Genomic DNA, 21,475 nt, shown 5'->3' with positions numbered 1-21,475 from the left:
CACAATGGAAAGGCCTCACCTGTAGCATCAGCTTCTATGGCAGGTGAACCTCACTCTCAGCTTGATTAAAATGCTTAACTTTCAAGCAGTGTCTCATACTGAGCATGTGCAGTGCCGCTGACACTCAAAAGATGGCCTAACAGGATCCAAGATGGGGAGCTCCTGTGGATAACTTTGAAGGCATGGCTCATTACTAATACAGAGCTGTCGAGTCCCTGTGCTGTTACAGTAAGTTCAGTATATAAATGCATACAGTAGAACCCCTATTTTACATCCCCTGATTTTAAGTTTTCCCTCATTTTACATTGTTGTTTTGTGGTCCCACCAATATATTATGCATAATACATTTCCCTGATTTTACATTTTCCTGGATTTTACATAATTTTTTTCTGGTCCCCTGAAAAACGTAAAATGGGGGTTCTACTGTATCAAGCCACATTCATTTTTAGGTTTTAGTTCTGCTTTAAGAGATTAATTATATTGGCCATGTATAGGCAGAGATGATGAACCAGAGTGACTGTTTGCAAATGGAGTGGCTGACCATGTGGGGTTACATGTTTATAAAGGCTTCACCCCCCCCTCACCAACAGCATGCATTCCAAATTTGTTTGAATATAGATGTTGTCTTGTATTAACAGACAAACAGAAAGGGATGCATGTAAAGTGGAAGGCAACACATCCTCACCATGAACTCTACTGGCATAAACACAACTTAACGCAATGAAATGAGGGGAATGGATGCAAGAAAAAAAAAAAAAAAATTTATCCGGAATGCTTACCGTCCAGAACTTTATGAAATACTGGAGAACTGTAGCAGCAATAAATAAGCAGTACAGTAAAGAATACATCAGAAACAGCAGGAAGAATTTGTAATTGGAAAATCCCACACAATTATTCACCCTGTAAGATAAAGAAACGTATTTATCTGTAGAAACAGCTGGCTGGGTTTTATTATGACAGAAATACCAAGCATACAATATATATGGGCAGCATAGCTTAAGTGATATTGAAAACACACAGCAGCACTCACAGAAAGAGGGAAGGTTAATCTAATTAAAAGGAATGTAAAGGCAAAAAAATAAAATCCAATTTTTACTTTCTTTAATGAAAACTCTCTCTAATATACTTAAATTAAAAAATGTGTACTGTTTTTATAAGAAACCTCACTGTATGCAGTGAAATTCTCCCTTTATTTACTGCTGTGGATAGGAATTGTCAGACGGTCCCAAACTGCAGGGAAAAATCATACTTATGAACAGCAGGGGGAGCCCCCGCCTTTCTTCCCAGAAATGTAGAACTCAAGCAGCTTTGTTTGTTTCCCTGTAGAGCAGTCGGCGACTGTGTAGAGATTTGTATTGGATATTATTTTGGCTTTACATCCCCTTTACTGTTTCCAACTCCAGCTGCAGGGACAAAAATCATGGAGCCAGATTTAAACAGATAAACTGTGACTCTATTTGAAGGATTATTTTGCTGCAGCCACTGGTTCTGGAGAGTTGGAGAAAGTTTGTATTAAACAATACAAAAACTATAAAATCCACATTAGATTATATGACAACACAGGACCCAGTGCAGTCTGCATATTCTGATTATTAATCAGTCTTGTTGTATCAGCTTCTGGCAGATATTATTTGACTTATTATTTGACTTGTGCGGCAGCCCAGACCACACTGAGCATGTGCACAGACTTGGTCTTGCAAAGATGTATAACAAAGTTACAAGATGGTGACCCCCTGTGACCAACTTTGAAAGCATAAATTATTTGTTTGATTAGGCTTGTGGTGCAGTAAGTTCATGTTTATGTTTAGTATACAAAATACAGCATTTCTAGCCTTATTCTAGTTTAGACTTTATTTCCCCTTTAAGGGGATTATGTAATTTAAAATGCAAAACTTATGGAAATAAGATAACAAATATATAGAATGGCCAAACAATATTCTCTGATATAAGGCATATATTTTGAATAAAAGGAGGTGCACAATTCTACACTTCAAAAACACCTACCATGGGCAATGATGGTCCATCTTAAGTACACATCTGTAAGAACAGAAGCAACAATAAATTAAGGGAGGTCACTCACTTTCCCTCCCCCAAAAAATGACTAATTTTCCCTTGTACCTCACCCACAGCAGAGCAGACTTAGGTCGCATGGAAGAACACCCAAAAACATGAATATATATAATTCTAAGCAACTTTGCAGTTTAGATGATTTACATTTATCCCAGTGGTTGTTAAAGTCTATATGTAGATTTAAAGGCAGATTTAACAAGATCTCCACACAACGTTTCAAAGGATCTAGATGAGAGCACTTGAGAAAAGGGTAGGATCCCCATAACACTGTGTGGAGATATCAAGGAGTCTGAAAATGGTAGCACATTTGCTGGATGTGGGTGCCACCTGATTTTTACAATTTCTACATGGTTTACGGATCTCCTGGGCAACCGAGTATCCAGATTTGAGCACCAACTATTCAGTTCAAGTGGACAAGTATTTGGTAATTTATTCCTCGAATTGACTTGTTATATCCAGACGTGGCCCCCAGCAACCCCCTCCTCTACCTGATCACATAAACAGGACAGCCTTTTGAGCCTGGTAAGATTTGTAGCCCTCAAACCGCTGTCGGAGAAGCTTCCATGCTCTGAGAAGTAGACTTGTGGGCCGATAGTCCCAGGGTACACCTAAAACTGGTTATAGTGGAAATAACGAGGCTTACACATCACAGGTGGAACAATGGTGACACCGGTCTGGCTTTATCAGCTGGCATCTGTCACAATAGCGGATAGCTGCAAAAAAACCCCAAAAAAACAAAAACTCATAAAATCTACGGAAGATGTAATACAATATTTTGTTTGTGCATTCATTTGTCTACTCATAGGGTCAATGTAAGGTATTTTTACTCTCCAATCACCACCTTATAGCATTTGCAAACAATGTCAACGGTTACTGGTCCCCAATAGTATAGAAAATATACAACATTACAGTCTCCCCATCCAAATATAAAGTAAAGTCTCATATTTTATTATACAACAGCCTTACTGAGGGGGTTGTCTCATCATTTGAATGTGAACCCGAGCATGGGTATTTCCTTAATGGCAGCGTAATGGTGGACTAAAGCCTCACACATTTGTATAATAAAATGGGTTTATTAGCCATAAAATTACATTGTACAAATATAAGATCAGTCATCCGGAAACCCGTTATCCAGAATGCTCAGAATTACAGAATGTGTATCTCCCATACACTCCATTTTATCCAAATAATCCAAATTTTTAAAAATTATTTCTTTCTCTCTGTAATAATAAAACAGTAGCTTGTACTTGATCCAAACTGAGATATAATAAATCCTTATTAGAAGCATAAACATAACTTAAGCTTTTTGAAAAGTACTGTAAATAATTTCAATCAACTTTGCAATACACATCATTTAAAAAGATATGTAGACGTTTCATGATTTTTAATGGTTTCTGAAAATTCCGTAAGTCTAGCCCACCGCTCTCCTGCTGATCTGTCTGACTACTTTGCTGAGCAAGCTGACTACGGTTTACTTTGTATCAACAGCCATCTGTCCTCAGCCTACATCCTCCAAACAATTTGTAGCATTATTGTTTTAGTCCCTCCTTCCCTGCCAAATGATGCAGAAAAAGAAGAACTGCTTAAACAGCTGAATTTCTGCATAGAAAATGGCATTTATTCATACTTTTTGAAAAAACAGGTAACTGTGATGGGTATATTAGCGGTGTGATGTGGGCCTCTATCAAATTTTGGTTGGGAGGCCAGAGTTCCCCTTTAAATGTTTACATGATTTTCTAGTAGAAGTAAGGTTTGAAGATCCAAATTAGGGAAAGATACATTATCCGGAAACCCCCAGGTCCTGAGCGTTCTGGACAACAGGTCCCATTCCTGTAGCATGTTGTAGAGAGTGATATTCTGAGACAAATTGCAATTGGTTTTCATTTTTTAATGATTTGTGTTTTTTTTTTTTTTTAGTTGTTTAGCTTTTTGTTCAACAGCTCTCCAGTTTGCAATTTCAGCAATCCAGCAGTCCAAATTACCCTAGCAGCCATGAGTTGATTTGAATAAGAGACTGGACTATGAATAGGAGAGGGCCTGAATAAAAAAAAAAAAAGCCATTTATTTATATGGGGGTCAGTGACCCCCATTTGAAAGCTGAGAAGGGTCCAAAGAAGGCAAATCGTTCAAAAACTATAAAAGGGAAAAATGAAGGCCAATTGAAAAGTTGCTTAGAATTAGCCATTCTAAATGAGGAGAAAAGTAGTAATTTGTATCCGTGTACAAATTGTAGCCCAACTGCTAAATTTGCTGTGGGTTCTAGAAGGAATTTAGCATTATTATGAACATAATGCTAATGACCTAAACCTTTTTGAGCATTAAGATAATACTGTAATGCACTGGCTGCTATTAAGCAAATAGAACAGACTCTAGCACACAGCTCATAAATTCTTAATAAATATTCTGAGTGCTGCTCTAACAGACTTCTGTGCTGAAATCTGTTTCAAAAAAGCAAACAGGTTTTTGTATATTTAATTTTGAAATCTGACATGGGGCTAGACATATTGTCAGTTTCCCAGGTGTCCCCAGTCAAGTGACTTGTGCTCTGATAAACTTCAGTCACTCTTTACTGCAAGTTGGAGTGATATCACCCCCTCTGTTTCCCCCCCTGCAGCCTAACAACAGAACAATGGGAAGGTAACCAGATAACAGCTGCCTGGTAGATCTAAGGACAGCACTCAATAGTAAAATCCAGTTCCCAATGAGACACATTCAGTTACATTGAGTAGGAGATACAACAACCTGCCAGAAAGCAGTTCCATCTTTAAGTAGGGATGCACCAAATCCACTGTTTTGGATTCGGCCGAAACCCCGAATCCAAATCCTAATTTGAATATGCTAATTAGGGGTGGGAAGGGAAAAACATGTTTTACTTCCTTGTTTTTGACAAAAGTCAAGTGATTTACCTCCCCGCCACTAATTTGCATTTGCAAATTAGGATTCGGATTCGATTCGGCCGGGCAGAAGGATTTGGCCGAATCCAGCTGAAAAAGGCCGAATCCTGCCCAAATCCCTATCCTAAAGTGCTGGCTCTCTCTGAAAGAACATGACCAGACAAAATGACCCGAGATGGTGCCTACAAACCAATATTACAACTAAAAAAATAAATAAATAAACTTGCTTGTTCAGGAATGAAGTTTTATATTGTAGAGTGAATGATTTGCTGTGTAAACAGTGTAATTTAAAAATCATATCAGAATCCCTTTAATGCAATTACACAAAGAATAGCTGTGGGTGCAGGTAACAGATCAAATAGTTTGCAGGAAGAATAAAGACATTTCTGCTTTTGCTACAGAATACACTAGGGTAGATCAGATCACCTGGCCAAGCTTGAAAGCACTGAATGCCGCCAGCACAATCAAAATAGAAGAAGCAAACAAGCAAATGCCAGGTCCTGGCACCAAATGTCACATTAATATAAAAGATTCTGCTCCTGAAGTCACTGCTTCCTACTTGGCTTCTATTAAGTGCTGCCAAGTGACGTCTAACAGGAACAAATTCCTTTCAGTGTTTGTCTGTTCTCCCTCCCCACCCTTATAAAACAGTTGCAAAATACAATATAAAAATTAAGCAGCGTTTGAAGTAGTGTGTGTTATTGTTAATTTTTCATTAGCTTGCAATTATATCCCTTATTTATCACATTTTAATGAACTTTCAGTTTGTTATAGAAAGCTGTATTCCTGGCAACTTTGCAATTGATATTCATGATATTCGTGTTATTTGCCTTCCTCTTCTAACTCCCTCAAGTCAAAAATTGGGGGGGGGGGGGTCACTGACCCCAGCAGTCAAAAAATGAGTTACAATTTTACCGTTATTTTACCTTTTTATTGCTTCTCTTTCTATGCAGCCATCTCCCATTCATATGCCTCTGCCTGGTAACTAGGGCAAATAAGACCCTAGGAACCAGATAGCTGCTAAAATACCAAACTAGAAAACTGCTGTACAAAAAGCGAATAAAAAAAACCTTTAAAAATAACAATTGCAACTGTTTTAAAATATCAATGTCTACCACACACACATACAGTATGTGAACTACCCATTTAAAGTGATGCGGACTGCTGAACTAACACCATCACTGAATTAATACTAGTTCCTTTGGAAGGTTACATGCCAGGTCCTTAGATTAGTATTTTAAAATCCTTTTGGAGAAGGAGAAGGGACAGTGTTAGCGGTTTAATCAGATTTGTGTCTCAAGTACAGTTTCAATGTACAAAGTCAGATGCACAAACAAAGGAGCCCACCTCTTGTTGCAGTTGTGGTGTAAATGGGCAAGTTTTTAGCAGCGCGCTTGAGGATCTCCACCTGAAACTCTTGCCTCTCCTCCCGCTCATACAGCTCTTTGTCAGATTTGGATAAGCAAAACTAATGAAAGAAAGGAAGGAAGGAAGGAAGGAAGGAGAGCCAGGTCAGACTGGTGGGAAAAGACCAGCAGGTGGCCAGGTTATAAAAAAAAAAAATTCATTCAAAGTAACTGTACACATATCTTTTAATATCTTGGAATTAAAAATAAATAAATAATAAATGTACATGGCAAAAGTGCTTATAATAGCACCCTCATCAATTTTACACTTATTTTAAAGGCTTACTTACTGTATATACTCGAGGATAAGCCGAGGTACCTTATTTTACCTCCAAAAACTGGGAAAGCTTATTGACTCGAGTATAAGCCTAGGGTGAGAAATGCAGCAACTTCTGGTAAGTTTCAATCAAAAAATTGAGGGTTTCTGCTCCCATTGGAGGTGCCAGCGTCTAGTTTTTGGACGCCGGCGAATACTCTTGGCGACTATTCTTGGACGCCGGCGACCGTTTTTGCGCTTGACCCGAGTATAAGCCGAGGTAGAGTTTTTCAGCATATTTTTGGGGCTGAAAAACTTGGCTTATACTCGAGTATATACGGTATCCATTAAACATGATTAAATAGTTAAGGAGAAGCATATTGCAACATTAGAAACATGGCACGCAAAGTCTTCTAGGGTCATTACACTGTCCAGCTCAGCCCACTGAAAACAATACATGCATTTCAGATTTATTCTTGGCAAGGTTTGGGTGACACAGGACCTGTCACTGTGACAGAATTAAGTCATGGCAGCTATAAAGAATAAAGATTGTGTTGTATTTACCTCATTGGACGGATTAGCAGAAAGTGTAAATATTGTCTTCCAATAAGACCACAGAAACATAATAAAGAATAAGTGGAAAATCACCATGTAGACAGCTGTAATGGCAACGGAACACATTGTTATGACAGGAACAGAAAAGAACAAAACAAGTAAACGGCAATATCAAGTGCATTTGTTTATCCAAATATCAATAGAAAATATTGTGTAAGCATCACGGGCAGGACATACCTGCCATAAACCTGTTCTATGTTTGTGCAATAAGTATTTCAGTCTACAAGTAACACTGTAGGACTTATTAGCCTAGAAGATAAGTGGCCCCCACCAGTGGAGGGTGCCCTGCCGAAGGCCACAGAAACTGAACTATGGCACTAAATGAAACAATATTATAATTCTATCATAAAAAGAGGTTTAGATGTATCTAAATAAAACCGAATAAGCGGTCAGGTAAAAATAATGGTATTCTAGAATCAGACATGAAATACTGCTCGATAACTAGCAAACAGGATTTGAGTCTAATGGAACGGTCTTGTACAAGATCTAGTGATTACCAGCCCACAGTCTACTGTTAGATCCCAATCTACTTTTTGGGCACTTCTAAGGCAGATGTACTCTAATCAAAGACATAAATGTGTAAGACGGATCTGTATTGTGGGGCTATGAACAGCAAATACAGTAAATCTTTACCTTTTTCAGCATCAGATTTAATAGTAACTATAAGAAAAACAGAAGAAAAGAAACATATTAGAACAAACGCTCTTTGGATTATAATAGAACACAAATAAATTGTTAGGGGTCGCTGTCAAATCAAGCAAACGCTGACTTGAAAAACATAGAATAATTAGTAAATAAGGGAAATATAGCATTTAAACGAGCAGAATACCTGAGCTCAGTGGCAGCTAAAACAGTGTTAAAGATGCAAGCCTTGCCAGCAATACCTTTATAGGACGTAGTATAAAAGCTTAAGGACAAGGAAAGGCAAAAAAATAAAATCCCATTTTTACTTTCTTTAATGAAAAAGAACCCGATCTCCAATATACTTTAATTATAAAATGTGTACTGTTTTTAAAAGAAACCTGACTGTATGCAGTGAAATTCTCCCTTCATTTACTGCTGTGGATAGGAATTGTCAGACAGTCCCCAACTGCTGAGCAGGGAAACAATCATACTTATGAACAGCAGGGGGAGCCCCCGCCTTACTTCCCAGCCATGCAGAACTCAAGCAGCTTTGTTTATAATGATCCCTAAGCAGCCCAGACCACACTGAGCATGTGCACAGTCTTAGTCTTGCAAAGATGTGTAACAAAGTTACAAGATGGTGATCCCCTGTAGCCAACTTTGAAAACATAAATCATTTGTTTGATTAGGCTTGTGGTGCAGTAAGTTCATGTTTATATTTAGTAAACAAAATACAGCATTTCTAGCCTTATTCTATTTTAGACTTTCCTTGTCCTTTAAAGGGGTGGTTCACCTTCAAACAACTAGTTGTTTTCAGATAGATCATCAGAAATAACTTTTTCCAATTACTTTCTATTTTCTATGTGTCACCGTTTTTCTAATATTGAAGCGTAAAGTGTCATTTTTCACCTTCTGAAGCAGCTCTGGGAAGGGGGGGTCGCTGACCCAGTATGTAAACTATTCTAAATTGATACATTTAATTGATACATTTCTTATCTTTGTCCCTGCTGAATAGAATCTCTGAGTTTCATTACAGGCAGAATTGATACAATAGTTATGAATACTCCAGCGATGCTGCTGAGAAATGTATCAAATGAATGTATCAACTAGGGGGCACATTTACTAAGCTCGAGTGAAGGATTCGAATGAAAAAAAACTTCCAATTTCGAAGTATTTTTTGGGTACTTTGACCATCGAATAGGCTACTACAACCTTCAACTCGAACGATTCAAACTAAAAATCGTTCGACTATTCGACCATTCCATAGTCAAAGTACTGTCTCTTTAAAAAAAACTTCGACTATCTACTTCGCCACTTTAAACCTACCGAGGTACAATGTAAGCCTATGGGGACCTTCCCCATTACTTTTCTAAGCTTTTTTTGATCGAAGAAAAATCCTTCGATCGATTGCTTAAAATCGTTCGAATAGTTCGACCGAACGATTTTTCCTTCGATCGATCATAGGATTTGCGGTAAATCCTTTGAATTCGTAGGATTTTACTTTGAGGGTCGAATTCGAGGGTTTATTAACCCTCGATATTCGACCCTTAGTAAATGTGCCCCTAAATATTGCAAAATTGTAACAGTTTAGGGTCTGCACCTGAATTACTGAGCTGCCAGACTCAAACACCGGAGACATGGACATTCAACTTTAAACTTAGATTTTGTAAAACAGTAAAAATATAATGAAAAGTAATTGGAAAAAAAAGTCTTTATTTCTGGGAACAATCTGAAAACAATGGAACTGGAAAAAAAAAAGTGTTTGGAAGGTGAACAATCCCTTTAATACAAAATAATGATATACTCATCTCACCTATAGCACATTATGGTTTCAAGCAATGAGCTACAAAGGCTTTGAGGCTTGTAATTGTCATGATTACAGCAGTAATTATGTAAGATATATTGCTATGATTATCACGCATAGTCAGCTGCAGACAGATGTTATCATTTTGTAATTCTCAGGACTATGGAGAGCATTTTGTTGCATTGGCCCCAACTGCCCCACTGGGACTATATATGGTAATCCAGTGGCTTTTTCCATGGTCCCAAAGTATAAGAACATTAACTTTCACCTTTGCACTGCAGCTGGTCTACCAATCCATACCTGCCAATCACTAGTGGGATAGTGCTGTGAAGAGCCTACCTCCTCAAACATCACATTTAAAATCACCAGGTAAAGTGGGTTCGATATGTTCCTTCCCTTGGGCCGGGATAGGGCAGGTGTGGGTTAGGAAATTCCTGATGCGTGCATCACTGCCATGTTTTAAAATTAACGAATTCCCGGAAGGTTTCAGAAAACTTTGGATCCGTACAAACGTGATGCAAGGTACACAATTTGGTGCTGTTTTGCACTATTAACAAAGGTACTTCTGCCCATACAACCAGAGCCAATGCCACAGTTTAGGCTGCACAAGGGAACCCATACAACTTCCTTGAAGAGCCGACACTTGCAAAGATCACACCCACTATCTAGTCTCCCAATCTGTATACATTCTGGAAGCTAAAGGCCAGCTGCGGAGTGCTTCTGTCTACAGCAGTGATCCCCAACTAGTAGCTCGTGAACAACATGATACTCACCAACCCCTTGTACCTCAAGATGGGCACAAACGGGCAGATCTCTCTGCATATGGCCACCTTAATTAACAATACACAGGATTTTGTTGCCGTTACCAACTGTTGCTTGCTTATGGTCTAAAAAGAGTCAGTCTATGGTGGTTAGTGACCATCTGATTAAAATAAATTTATGCCTGAAAGCAAAGAGTCATGTTCAGTTGAATCATTTTAGAAAAGCTACAACTTTTTTACCTCCATGGGGAAGTGAAATCTTCATATGTTCTCTTACCAAGCGTTTCTCTTTATGGCCAATAGATTTCCAGGTTGAGATACTATCTAGTACAACTTATTTACATCACTGCAGGATTGTGCCCTTTACAGATTGAATAACACAAACCAAGATAAGATGGGTGGCCCCTGATTACATGCCACAGCTTGTTCAGCTACAACCCCAATCTAACCCAACATGTGGATGGTCACATCAGACTATACACACCTGCTTGTCCAGGGAAGCTGATCACATAGTGTTAAAGGAACAGTTCAGTGTAGAAATAAAAACTGGGTAAATAGATAGGCTGTGCTAAAAAAAAAAAATGTTTCTAATATAGTTATTTAGCCAAAAATGTAATGTATAAAGGCTGGAGTGACTGGATGTGTAACATAATAGCCAGAACACTACCTCCTGATTTTCAACTCTATAACTCTGAGTTAGTCAGTGACTTGAAGGGGGGCCACATGGGACATAACTGTTCAGTGAGTTTGTAATTGAGCCTCAGCATTCAGCTCAGATTCAAAAGCAACAGAAATGACCAATGTGCCCCCCCCTCAAGTCCTGATTGGTTACTGCCTGGTAACCAGTGGAAAGCGGGAAGTAGTGTTCTGGCTATTATGTTAGACATCCAGTCACTCCAGCCTTTATACATTACATTTTTGCCTAACTAACTATATTAGGAAATTTTTTATTTTGCACAGCCTATTTACCTAGTTTTTATTTTTATATTGAATAATTACTTTACGCTAGATGCTCTATGGTCATATTATACAAAATTAACTACCCAACTGCTACTCAAATTCTCTGACCTCACCAGCTTAGATTTATCAAAGGTCGAAGTGAAAATTCGAATTAAAAAATTTTTGAATTGCAAGCTAATTTTTGTGTATGTCGACTAGGGAATAGTCCAAATTCGATTTGAATTTGAAAAAAAAAATTAGAATATCGAAATTTATCTTGTACTGTCTCTTTAAAAATTCGACTTCGACCATTCGCCATCTAAAACCTGCCGTATTGCTGTTTTAGTCTATGGAGGACCTCCTAGAACAGATTTGGAGCTAATTGGTTGACTTTTTTTTAGAAAAACTTTGAATCAAATTCGATCGAATGCGCTGTTACTTCGATTCGTAATCGATCGAAAACTGACCTATTCGGCCAAAAAAAGAAAAACTTAAAATTTTTTGGTAAATTTCGATTGCTCTTTTTAAATTCGAATTACGAAATTATGGGAGTTAAAAAAAAAAAAAAACCTCCCATTACTTCGAAATTTGACCCTTGATAAATCTGCCCTTTAATGTATCATATGGATTTTACAGATTATTCAATATATTAGATACATTTTCTCTATTTTTTCCATAGCCAGCTTCTCTCTTTAAAGGATTTCTGCTAAGCTGCAGGCAACTTGGATCCACACAAATCACTGACAGCTTGGTGTGAAACTGCTAATAGGCTTATTAATGGAATCCTTTTAATTAGTGGAACAAGATGGTGCTTATTAGCATTTCTAAAGACAATAATGAAGGCAGACTGGTTAAGTCAGTGCTAAGCAGATTGATAAAAAGTTGTAGCAGTGCTACAGGTAGAGCAATATTTAGGGTAACAAAGCTGTCACAGAGCTGAATGCGGCAGGGGAAACAATGAATAAACACAAAGCCACTATCTGTGGGTTTAGGGTAGGGACACACTGGGCGATTTGGGGAGATTTAGTCGCCTGGCGACTAATCGCCGCGACTTTCCACGACCAATCTTCCTCTAATGCCTCCCCTTGCTCTGCGCCTGGCTAAAATGAAAAATCGCCTGCGCTAATCACACGCGGCGATTCGTTTTCCGAAGTCGCCCGAAGTTTCCTCGTGAGGCAACTTCGGGCGACTTCGGAAAACGAATCGCCGTGTGTGATTAGCGCCGGCGACTTTTCATTTTATCCAGGCGCAGAGTGAGGGGAGGCATTCCGGAAGAAAAGTCGATGTGATTAGTCGCCAGGCGACTAAATCTCCCCAAATCGCCCAGTGTGTCCCTACCCTTAATGTCTGGAGCAGTTGTGTGTATGGCAGGGGCAGTGTAGAACACAACACTCTTTGCTAAACATAGGGGATCTTATGAATTGTCCTTTTGGTTGTCATATGCCTGTAAGGCTGATACTGTTCATGGGACGATTGGGTCTCAGGGCCGACTTGATGCCCCACTATGTTTGTTGTCTATGGGGCTTTGTCAGTCTAAAATCCCACTGCAGCCGAGACTAGAGCCCCGGATCTACAGAGCTTACAATCTAAGTGGGTGCTTCATTTACAGACACAAATGGGAAGGTAGAGAATGCAACCCTTCACACTGGTTATGCCATCAGCCAGTACGTTTCATACTGCACCTGTGCAGGTAGAACTTGAATTTGTTTGGAATGAGGCAGAGGAAACATTCCTTCTGAGATGCAATTCCAGAGATAAAGGGCTGTTTTGCGGGTGTGTTTCACGTACACAAATAACGCTGTCACTGTATATTAACCATGTCTGCCCTGACCATAAGCACCTTTCCCTGCTTTATATGTGCAGAATGGTCATATGACGTCAGTCAGTAATGGGTGCAGCCAAACAAATACAAGGTTAAGTTAAAAGAAACGTTCAACAAAGGAAAGTGTCTGGTTTCTTATGAGACAGACCCACGTGCACTAGTGTGAGAGATGGAAGGCCAACCCTACTTCACTCTGGTTTCTTTCAAATGCTGCTTTCATGAATCATGAGGCCCCGTAATAATAAGCTGCCCATTGGCCACCTTGCAATGGGCCCTGTCAAAAAGTACAGGTATAGGATCAGTTATCCGGAAACCAGTTACCCAGAAAGTTCCGAATAACCGAAAGGCAGTCTCTTATAGACTCCATTTTATCAAAATAATCCACATTTTTAAAAATGATTTCCTTTTTCTCTGTAATAATAAAACAGTAGCTTGTACTTGAGCCAAACTAAGATAGAATCAATCATTGTTGGAAATATAAAACCAGCCTATTAGGTTTATTAAATGTTAACATCATTTTCTAGTAGACTTTAGGTATGAAGATCCAAATTATGGAAAAATCCATTATCCAGAAAGCCCCAGGTCTCAAGCATTCTGTGTAACAAGTCCTATACCTGTATAATGAAGCTCCAATGGAAATTGCCCTTTTTCCTGTACAGGGAAATTTGCTCATTGGGAAATGACCAAAAGATACAACATTGCACCTGACAGTCGGTACCCTGGGTCAGTGCATATAATATTTAACCGTTGATGGTACCCAACTAATTGTCATCCCCCAATAAATAGGATTACAATGCCATTTACTTGCCCCAGGGAAAAAGCATGGTTATTCAACAGGAATCCCTAATAGCAGCCCTTTGCACATCAAATGCTTCAGCATGAAAGTTCAGTTGTTATTAACAGTGATTCCTCCATGACTTATAAACAGCCTTGTGTGCCCCTGTATCAGCATGAGAGTGAGACTGGCACAGCCTGGCACTGCCTGACCCCCCCCCCCACACACACACACTCCTCAGCCAGTCTGCCTCCTTGTGAATGACAAAGTAACAGCAAAAAAGTGTTTTAAAGCAATGAAAATATAATATGCTGTTGCCCTGCACTGGTAAAACTCCTGTGTTTGCTTCAGAAACACTACTATAGTTCATATAAACAAGCTGCTGTGTAGCAATGGTGGACATTTAGATAGGGCTAAAAGGCACAGGTTAAATAGTGGATAACAGATAACACCATTATGTTCTACAGAGCTTATCTGCTGTGTAACCTGAGCCTTTTCTCCTTTGAATGGCTGCCCCCATTGCTACACAGCAGCTTATTTATATAAACTATAGTAGTGTTTCTGAAGCAAACACAGCAGTTTTATCAGTGCAGGGCAACACTGCATTATATTTTTATTACTTTTTTGATGTTACTGCTCCTTTAAGGACTGTGATGTGTGAATGTGTCTGCAAGACTATAAGCACGACATTTTATACATAATAAAAATGATTTGGGTAAAGACTCCTGAGCCATTGGCACAACTACTACAAGGGTCACTATCTGCTGAACGGGTAACCTTAGACCTGTATATCACTTGGCCCTGAATGATCCTGTAAGGCAAGAGCAGCTAATCCAGAGTAATGCATAAACACAAGCACATTGCAATCCTTTTCCTTCTTCTAATCCTGGCCTGACTAAAATGGACGGGCCCATGTCTGCATCTATGGTACGGACACATCAAACTTGTGCCAAAGAGTATCCAGGAAAGTAATAATATACAGGTTGCTGTAATAATATACGGGTGCTGCAGAAATCAACAAGGGGATGTAAAATCAATAATAAAATCTTGACTAATAAAAGAAATTGTAATTCTCAGCAAACATCCAATATACTATAAACATAAATGTGGATAAGAACTTGGTCAAACGCAGAACATTGCTGCAAAAATTGTGCTTTTACTGATCCACTACATGTTTCAAGCAGAGAGTTCTGTGCTCAAGACATGTAGTGGATCAATAAACACAATTTTTGCAACAATGTTCTGCGTCTGACAAAGTTCTTATCGACATTTATTTTTATGGAATTGAGGCTTTATTGGACGGAAGCAGTAGAGACTGGACTAAAGTCACTGAATCCTCTTCTAAATTGTTATTGAACATTATCCAATATACTATATAGACATTTCAAAGCTATTTGTAAAGGCAAAGAAGAGCAGTATCTGTATTAATGATGTACGGGCCAGCAAAAATTCAAGCGACACCTGACTAACCTGCAAAGACTCGACTGGCAAAATGTTGCCATTGTAGGTCCCGCATCCAACTCACACCTGCATCATCTTGCTCTGTAGCTACTTCTGTGCACACCTCTGGTTCCAAGAATGTGAATCCTTGGGAGCAGTAGAGGAATGTATTTCCCCGATCTGACCCACACCCAATCCTAACCAGCAGTGGTGGCCAAATTTCATCCTGAACCCGCCCAACCGTTGGTCAGTCCACTGGTCACCTCGGTTTTCAGGTCAACCTGCACATCATTACTGTCTATCCCTTAATATTCCCTGCTCTGGTGGTTGTGACTTTTGACACAATGTAGCAGAAGCCATCTAACAGACTAGTCATGGGCAGGTCAACAAACAGTCGATCCTAACACGACAGTTCGAGACCCGCACCAACTCTAACCCGGTGAGAGCTGATATTTATACAGCCTGCCCATCTCTCTCATGTCACTGAAGGGTAAGTAGGGGCACATAGGAGCTAAACTATAAAACGCCATCAAGCGGGGCAGAGTTACGTCGCGAGCAGGATGGGCGCATGGTGAAGTTCAGCCCAAACCAGTCCGTGGAGTCCTGCGCGGAACCAATTTGTTAAACCCGACCCGCACCCACATACTTACATGCTTGGAACAGCAAGTACCTTATCTGCAACCCAATCCACTGACCATCAAGAAACAGGAAGTGCTGTCATTGTAAACCGGAAGTGACATCATTAGAAGTTGGCTTGATCAGAAAAAAAGGAGTAAAACAGGAAGTGCTGCCATTGTAAACCAGAAGTGACATCATTGGAAGAAAAAAAAGGCGTTAAACTCGATATTGAGAAGACACGGGACCGCAAACCTGGAGAACCGCCGAACTGCGTCTATACCTGCTCCCAAAACTTCTGCCTGCAACCCGCAGGTTTTTGCGGGTAACCGACCCGCTGCAGGACTCTACAGTGAAGGTTGTGCAACCATCAGCCCAAACCTACCCCAGACGGCAGATCACTATAACAGAGCTGTGAAAGATCATGCAAGGCTGACTACAGCTACATTGTTTCAAGAAATAGCCAGCAGAGCACCAGCCAGAAAATGATACCATCAAATGCAATTTACATAGAACTTTAAAACCACTGTAAATGTTAAGTCTGTGTATGTTGGAAAGTTGCTTAGGATACTTCCCCATCTTCTCAGCATTGGTTGAGCAGTTGCTGTAAAAATAAATCACTGTTATGACACCCAGGCCAACAATGCCTCCTCTTTATGAGCTTCATGTTGCACAGAGGCACCAACGTTTATTATGTAAATGCGACGACCGTTACAAATGGCAGGAAATGTGTTGCACACTCACAGCCTGTGGGTATAAGCAGTTGTGATGGATCACTTTCATTGCTGCCAACTGATGTGCCAAGCACAGGGTACGGAATATGGACAATTGTGTATTCCCACAAAGAATTCAGTGCAAGCATGGGATCGATCATCCAGAACCATTATCATAGTCTTAATTAATTAAACAATTTTGTTAATGTTTGCCAGGTCCTACAAATTCCATATAATATATCCCATACCTGTAACCTGTGCAGGTCTGGGGTAGCAGACCCACACGTGACCTGTACCCTCTTAGATAAACCCAGACCTGCATTCTGGATACAACTTGCTTCCACCTAAACACATTATAACAATAAGCCAACCACCTCCTCCCTCATGCGAGTCTTGTGACACCATAAGTGACAAAAACAGGAAGAGATGTCACGCCTGGGCAAGATTTAGCCAGGAAGCTAAAAAGCTTTTTTTTTTTTAATTATTCATACATTTCATTATTTGACAGTTTACAGATCTTATAATCTTAAAGGAAAAGGGGTATTCTGCATGCAAGACTTGGGGATGGGATGAGAGCCTAGAGGCAGCCATAGATGCACCAATAACATTGTACAAAAAAAATTTTCATACGATATTCGCACCGAATATTGCGCGAAAATTCGTACACACGGTGTATGGTCGGAGACGAGACCACCATATCAGCAGAAGACTTGGATATTGGTTGGCTCGTCGATCAGGCTAGCCAGAAAATTTTGATTGGGCACCTTTGAAGGCACCCGAACATCAGCCATTATTAGTTCTGAATTGTCATACAGATAGAATTCTATTGTTTCTCCTTGTATATCTGACGATTCAGCTCTACACGTGTGTACTGAAACCAACTTTCCAGGCAAGGTCGTGATTGAAGAGTATATGGCTACCTTAGGATTGACAAGACTAACAAGTAGAGGTGTGCGGGTTCACCTGAAACCCATAGTGAGACAACTTGTAGTGGTGGGTTAGGGTTGGTGTAGGTCAGACTGGGGAAGTACACTCCTCCTTTTCTCCTGAAGATTCCCTCTTTTAGAACCAGAGGGAGAACAGAAGTAATAATAATAATAATAATAGGGTACAGAGCAAGAAGGCACTGGAACAGGTTGGGGGCAAGTTATAAAAAATCAACATTTTGTGGGTTGAATTTTTCCTGACCCGCACATCACAAACTCAAGGAGGAAGGTCCAGTATAAATCTGGAACCTGACTTACATAGCCACATGCATTAATTCAGTGTACACTTAAGGTGGCCATACACAGAGAGATCTGCTCGTTTGGCGATGATCAACGAATAGATGCGGCCGCGATCCGACAGGATTTTTCGTCCCATCCGATTGAGATCTGCCCGACTTTCAGCCAGATCTCGATCAGTGAAGCCCGTCGGGGGGGCCCCATACACGGGCCAATAAGATGCCGACACGGTCTGTCTGCAGCTTTTATCGGCCCGTATATGGCCACCTTTAGTTGTGTACAGAGACCCTGCACAGATCTCACGCAAAATAAATGATCAGTGGCCAGTACACAAATTCCACATGCAGGATGTATAGACCTGAAGCAATACATATGGCAGGAGAGCAATGTCCATATAACATATAGCCTAAGAGGTGTTTGCACGTTATTAGTACATATGATCTGATAGTATCTGACACAAACAGGTTCTGCTGTGGCCAAATCGGGCGAGGAGAACTCCCAAGGCAGCACGTCTGTCAGTGGCAGCAACCAGTATAAACTGCACAGACATTTCTATGATTTGGAGTATATTAGAATGCAATGTAAATTAATGGATTCCCAACACAAATGGACACTCACTCATTAGTATTTACACATCCTCATTCACAAACAGCAACATGGCTATGTGGATACGTATTAGCTTGCGCACAATATAACCTTCGGCCGTATATAAGCTTGCCAGAGTGCAAGTGTAACTATACCCCACAGTGAATGGCACGTTTATCTCTTTATCAGATGGCCATACTGTAGTGGTGTGCAGGGTGAAAAAATCTCAAGCCATATCCGACCCCTCCCAACCCACACCTGGCCCGTTTGCCCTCTATTTATAGACCTGCACCCACCCGCAGTGATGTCACAAAAGGGTTGGGCAGGGGCGGGCACGAGTCTATAAATTTAGTCGCGGGAAGAGCTAGGTTGTGCAGGAGCCAGTCTGAACACAAATGACTGTCCTGCGGGTTTCGGGGCGGCCCACACCGCTACCATAAATCCAAAAAATTTCAACTATAATGCGGTGGGAACTGGGCAAGAGAGAAACAGCTGATCCACTTTACTTGTATGAAATAGTGTTTGACCAGCCCCATGTATTACCGAATGTACAACATGGGTCCATGTGTCCCACGGGCAGTGGCGTAACTAGGTATTACTAAAGTTAATTTTAGGGCCCCCAGTATATCCAGAGGTTGTCCTTTTTTACCAATAAATGTTAAAATTGCTCAGGCCCCTATACCTCTTGGGCCTCCCTGCAGCCGCAGGGTTTACTTACTCTGTAGTTACGTCGCTGCCCACGGGCCAATCGGTCCCATACCATGAACAGCAATGAGCGTATGAATACCCCCCCCCAAATGTATTCGCTGTTGAAGCACAGTCTCTAGGATAATGAAAAAGATAGGGATGTGATCCATAAGACTCCTACCTGCAGTTGCTGCTGTGATGCCCAACACAGAATAAAGTAGTTACCTCTACTACAGGGATACTAGCTGGTGAAGCAGACATGAGGAAAGTGGGGCAGGGAACAGTCTCTAAGGGTCAGGGCACACGCTCAGATTGGGGAGATTAGTCACCCGGCAACAAATCTCCTCTTCTTTGGGGCGACTAATCTCCCCGAGCTGCTTCCCACCAGCTAGAGTGTAAACCGGTGGGATGGCACTCGGAGCGCTTTGTTTTCCGAAGTCGTCTGAATTTGCCTCACGAGGAAACTTCGGACGACTTCGGAAAACGAAGCACTCCGAGTGCCATCCCGCCCACCGTTTTACATTGTAGCCGACGGGAGGCAGTTCTGGGAGATTAGTCGCTAATCAGTGAGGCAACTTCGGGCGACTATTTAATACGCATCGCTGCGTGTGCATTAGCGCAGGCAACTTTTCATTGTAGCCAATGGGGAAAAATACTGGGGCAGTTCGGGGAGATAGTCGCTCAAAAGACGAGGCGATTAGTCGCTAGTCGACAAAATCTCCTCGTGTGGACTAGCCCTAAGGGTCAGGAAACACGCTGAGATTCAGGAAGATTAGTCGTCCGTCGACAAATTTCCTCTTCTATGGGGCGACTAATCTCCCCCAACTGCCTCCCGTCGGCTAGATTGTAAATTGTCGGCTGGATGGCACTGGGAGCGATTAGTTTTCCGAAGTCGCCTCATGAGGAAACTTCAGGTGACTTCAGAAAATGAATTTCCCCTGAGTGCCAACATGCCAGGGATTTTAATTCTAGCCAGCAGGGAGGCAGTTGGGGGAGATTAGTCGCCCCAAAAAAAGAGGAGATTTGTTGCCAGGCGACTCATCTCCCAGAATCTCTGTGTGCCCTGACCCTAAACCCCTGCACACTGTATCACAAGTAGAATAAGGGCACCACTGACTTCTACTGAGGAATACAGAGAAATCTGACTTACTGCAACTTTGGTGGCAATGGGGTAACCAGGGGGGAGCAGAGCTTCAGATGTTGCTCAAACCACTGAAACTAGAAATAAAGGGACAGTCACATGAATAAGAGGCAGTGGTAAGTGGCAGAATGGCTGTCATTAGTCATGAGCAGGAAGGGATATCACTGCAGGATTTTACAAGTTACATCAATTTCAACTGGAAGAAAGAACAGTAGGGCAGTTCCTACTAATAGGACATGGACATGTACTGAACTACAACTCCCAGCAGCAATACCTGGAGGGCTACAAACTTGGCGCGGGGGGGGGCTTGATCCTGTGACTGGAACTTTAATGGCAGCGAGACTGTAGCACATGGGCAGTGAAGTGACTAGCAGCAGGGAATAGGGGCAGCAGTCACACACAGCAGGAAGTCCCTCCCCCCAAGCAGGAAGCCGGTTACTCACAGACGCACAGTTCCAGCACAAAGGCGTAGTAAGACCAACAAGCCACCGCCGTGATGAACAACACCGGGATCCAGCCCACCACCCGCTGGCAGCAGCGCAAAACGTGAGACGGAGCCATATTCCCGCTCCCAAACCGGAGCCGCTGGCATTACATTAACTCCAGTCACCAGTTGGGGGAGCGTATTAGGATTAAAAACTCCCATCCGGGCACGCCTCCTTGTAGGTTCCGCCCCCACTGACACCCTGGTAACGCCCATTCGGCCCTGTCTCCTTGACTCCGACGCCCCGCCCACACCACGCTCTAGTCGCAATAGGGAAGATGCAATGACTTCCGCTTTATTTCCCTGGTACTGACAAAAAGTCTTTACCTCACAGCAGCCTCTGAGCTGTCTCTCGTGTTCACCTACAGACTAGTGACACCAGACACAGTTCCTATAGGCTGAGCAATACCTCCCCATCCCCCTATTCAAAAACTTGTGGAAAATAAAAATCAATTGACTAAAGGTGAACTGCCCCTTTTATTCATATGAACCCATTGGTTTTGTATACCTCACAACATATTGAAAATAGAGGGATTTGCGCAACAAAATATAATGCAGTGTTGCCCTGCACTAGTAAAACTGCTGTGTTTGCTTCAGAAACACTACTATAGTTTATATAAA

At 41.1% G+C, this 21,475-nt stretch overlaps 1 protein-coding gene across 5 annotated transcripts in view; it reads right to left on the bottom strand.

Moving 5' to 3' along the window:
• zdhhc20.S (zinc finger, DHHC-type containing 2 S homeolog) overlaps nucleotides 1-21,094 on the bottom strand; it is a 37,656-nt gene extending 16,562 nt beyond the window's left edge. The window contains exons 1-7 of one of the 5 annotated variants that reach the window (XM_018248371.2): nucleotides 20,814-21,094; nucleotides 7,875-7,901; nucleotides 7,191-7,285; nucleotides 6,312-6,432; nucleotides 2,714-2,783; nucleotides 2,005-2,037; nucleotides 780-900 (exon numbers count right to left, since the gene is read on the bottom strand). In XM_018248371.2, the coding sequence (XP_018103860.1) occupies nucleotides 780-900; nucleotides 2,005-2,037; nucleotides 2,714-2,783; nucleotides 6,312-6,432; nucleotides 7,191-7,285; nucleotides 7,875-7,901; nucleotides 20,814-20,931 (585 nt within the window). In that variant the 5' untranslated portion in view covers nucleotides 20,932-21,094. 5 annotated transcript variants of the gene reach the window in all.
• Nucleotides 21,095-21,475: the final 381 nt, after the last annotated feature.

Source organism: Xenopus laevis, chromosome 2S (genome assembly GCF_017654675.1).
Source record: "Xenopus laevis strain J_2021 chromosome 2S, Xenopus_laevis_v10.1, whole genome shotgun sequence".
In the NCBI taxonomy this organism is placed as follows: domain Eukaryota; kingdom Metazoa; phylum Chordata; class Amphibia; order Anura; family Pipidae; genus Xenopus; species Xenopus laevis.
The sequence above is the reverse complement of the archived record's forward strand: the minus strand, read 5'-3'. Positions and strand labels throughout refer to the sequence as shown.